The 3,370-nt window shown below is 55.3% G+C and overlaps 1 protein-coding gene across 1 annotated transcript in view; it reads right to left on the reverse strand.

Annotated features, from left to right (window-relative positions):
• Positions 1 to 2,862: 2,862 nt before the first annotated feature.
• The window catches only part of LOC103799342 (docking protein 1-like), a 3,300-nt gene continuing 2,792 nt past the window's right edge, over positions 2,863 to 3,370 (reverse strand). Inside the window, exon 5 of the mRNA XM_009071651.1 lies at positions 2,863 to 3,363. Coding sequence (XP_009069899.1) covers positions 2,863 to 3,363 — 501 coding nt within the window. The remainder of the gene's footprint in view (positions 3,364 to 3,370) is intronic.

Genomic DNA, 3,370 nt, shown 5'->3' on the forward strand with positions numbered 1-3,370 from the left:
TTGAATCTAATCTTAAAGCCTGGAATTCTGCCCTCCCTGGAGCAGCACTACCTATAATGACGCTGATTTGTTTGCTCCTAAGATTGGCCCCACTGTCCAACACCCCAGCTCATGGAGGGGTTTGTAGCAAGTGCCAAGCCAGGGCTGGCTCCTGCAGTGACAGCTCATGGAGCCAGAGCTGCAGCACAGTCTCATCCCCAGCTACTGCTGGGCACTCTCCTTATGGCCCACCAGTGCCCATGGGGGTGGTCCACAGGCCAACACAGCAATACTTTTTGGCAGGATTCTGAAGATGGGGGTGGGGGCTGGAATGGAGTTTTTCAGATAGTTTCTACCCAGTGCTAGCACAGATGCCAGCCTGTTTTTCAGTGCAGGTGTACTCCAGTTGTCCCTGGCAGGGCAGGAGCCAAGGGCAGCTCAACTGAGCCAAGGTGGTGTGGTCTCACCGAGCCTCCCGCTGCTGAGCACCAGCACAGTTTATGTTCTATTTACTTCATTCTGACAAGCTGTTTCAAAATAAAAAGTTATCCACCATAATGTTCACTTTTTGCCTGTGGTTTATAACATGTCTGCCATTGCAATCCCAGCACTAACCTATGCTTCCTGAGAAAGAGCTGCAGCTGTGCAAGGGCATGATGCAAGCACCATGCTCCAGGAGCACAGAGCCGTCAAAGCCATCAGAGCTGTCTCTTCTCCCAGGGATCCCAGTTCAGCGACAGGTCCTGCTAGCCAGCCAAGGGCACAGGCCTGCTCTTCCCATGCCCTGGCAGGAGGCTGCATCTCAGGCAAGGTATTGAGGGCAGATGCCTTGGCAGACAGGCAGCCACCCCTGTAGGCATAAGGTCCCATTGGGTGTGCAGGCTGGTGGCTAACCCTGCCTGTCTCTAACACCTGGGGAAGGGGCTGGAGCCAACAGCAGTAATGGCCTGGCGTGGGGTGTGCAAACCAGGCAACAGTAGGTGACAGTAAGTCTTTGGAAGTCCTGAGTTGTCTTTTACAAGAGATGATGCTATTGCTGAAGCAAGAAAATTAAATAACCTTTCCTCCCAGCAAAGAAGAGTGCAGAGCTGTGCAGGGACCACTGGTCTGGCACAGATGCTTTCTTGCTGTCACGCTTTTTGGTGCCCACAGGGATGGAGATGAACAAATACCCAGGGTCGTATGGAGAGACCCAGGGCTCCACTCCCGGGAGGGTGCTCTTCACTCCCAACTGGAGTCATGAGCAAGGATTCTGGGCCGGGGGAAAGGACCCCCCACTAAGCAATGCCCAGAGCTCATCTCTGGAGCAGGCAGGCAGAACTGCTCTTGGGGTGTGTACATGGACATGCCATGGACAGGAACACAAGTACAGGACCACCCAGCAGCCAACACCCTCTGCTCCTGCCCCTCATCCCAGGCAGGAACCACCTCAGCCTCCCTCAGATTCCCAAAGCCCCTTATTTCCCTTCTGCAGCAAAACCCCAGTGGGAAAGAGGACTCAGCACAGAACAGCCACACACGGGTCCTGGCTAGAGGTGAATTGTATTGTTACAGGGCTGAGGCTTCCCCCGCTGCAATTGCCCAGCAACAAATGCCCAGTCAGAGCTCACCTGCCTTGTCACTATCTCACCAGCCTGAGGACCTGAACCTGATTCTCCAGACCTCCCCAAAGGTTGATGGTTCCCTGGGTCTGAGCTGGGGCTGCAGAAGTCATGCTTAGCCCTCTGCACAGGTACAGCACAGCGCTGCTAGTCACCTGCCTGTTTTGCTGCTGTCAGTATCAACAGGCTGGCAAACCTGCAGAAGTCACCAGCAGCCCCATCCAGATGCAGGAGCAGCTGATGCCAGGGCGTCTGGTCTGGCCCCACAGAGGGGACATGAAATCTCTCAAAACCATTACCAGCACCAAAAGGACAACCTGTTTTTCCCCTGCATAGGTTTCTGCTCAAGGCTGTCCACCCAGCAATCAGCCAAACTCCTGGCTTCAGACCACATAGTTACGGATCACAGTTTTTGCCAGTAAAGTCAATGGGATCCAGACTGGGCCATCCTAGGTTTTTCAAGAGCAGCTGGGAGCAGGGCGAGGGAACCAGCAGTGGGATCAAGCTGGAGAAGGAGAGATCCTGTGACTAAAAAACAGCCACTGAGCTGCAGCAGAGCTGGATCCCATCCCTGCCCAGCCTTACACCTAGAGGCCATCACATATGTGCCCAAATCAGCACATGAAGATATCTGCAAGCCTGACTCTCACATCCCGTAATTCCCCGGCATCAGGGCATCCCAGCCACAGCTGAACCTGGCACGCACTTTGAGGTTTCCTCTTAGCTCAGCAGCTCTGGCACAGACACAAACATGTAACCATATGAACAGTGCTCAGCCACTCAACTTCCCAGCACAGCATCAGCATCTCCCCACCTCTCTGCCTGACAGCCCAGACATGCCACAGGCAAATATGTCACTCTGAGACATACAAACTTTAATATTAAAATAATTTTGTATAAAAATACTTTCGGAGACTGATGGCAAGCAGTCTTCCATGCACCACAGTAGGCATTCGAGCCCTGCAGACTGGTCAGAGAGGAAGCCAGAGCAGAGCCAGAGCAGCAGGTACAGGGAAACACAGCCAGCCCTCCTGCAGATAGGAGGCGGCAGCAGAGCTGGCTCCAGAGCCAAAGAAGCACACTGGCACCTGTGCCAAACACAGCTCTCTTGTTCTTGCTGTTTCCCTCCAGGGAAACACAATGCCTCAGCCCTGGTGAGCAAGAGGGTCTCTGCCTGAGCCCGAACAGTCCCCAGCCCCAAGCCAAGCCCAGGACCCATGGAGAGGCACAGCTGGCACTGGGACACCCAGTCCCTCCCAGGCAGATACAGAACAGCAACCCTCTATATCTCTCCTAAGTCCTCGTAGACAGGCGACAAGCTGCACTCATCCACAGACTGCTCTTTCTCCTGCAGATGCTGAGGCTTCACCACCTTGCTGTACAGCACCTCCACATTGTTGTTGTTGCTGGTGTTGAGGCTAGGTTTGGTGACTGCCTTCTCTGGAGCAGTGTTCCCCCACCGCTTCCCAGGGTCCTCAATCCTCTCTCCACCTTTGGGAATAAAGGCTATCTGGGGCTTGGGGGCAGGAACTGGCTTGGGGCTCTTGGCCTTGGTCTGGAAGGCAGGCACGGAGTAGTCGTCAGTGCTGGGGTTGTAAGGGTACTCATAGCCACCCTTGCCGTCGTGGCCCTGGATGCGCCAGGCCTCGCCCGTGGGCCGCGCTTCATCGTAGATGCAGGTGACGGGGGGCAGCGAGCGGGGAGCTCGACCCTCGGGCTCATCATAGATGTGCTCCCTCTGCCCAGGCGCCGAGGGTGCCTGGCTTCGTCCCTCGGCCCGTACCTGCTCG

Source organism: Acanthisitta chloris, unplaced genomic scaffold (assembly GCF_000695815.1).
Source record: "Acanthisitta chloris isolate BGI_N310 unplaced genomic scaffold, ASM69581v1 scaffold4793, whole genome shotgun sequence".
NCBI lineage: Eukaryota > Metazoa > Chordata > Aves > Passeriformes > Acanthisittidae > Acanthisitta > Acanthisitta chloris.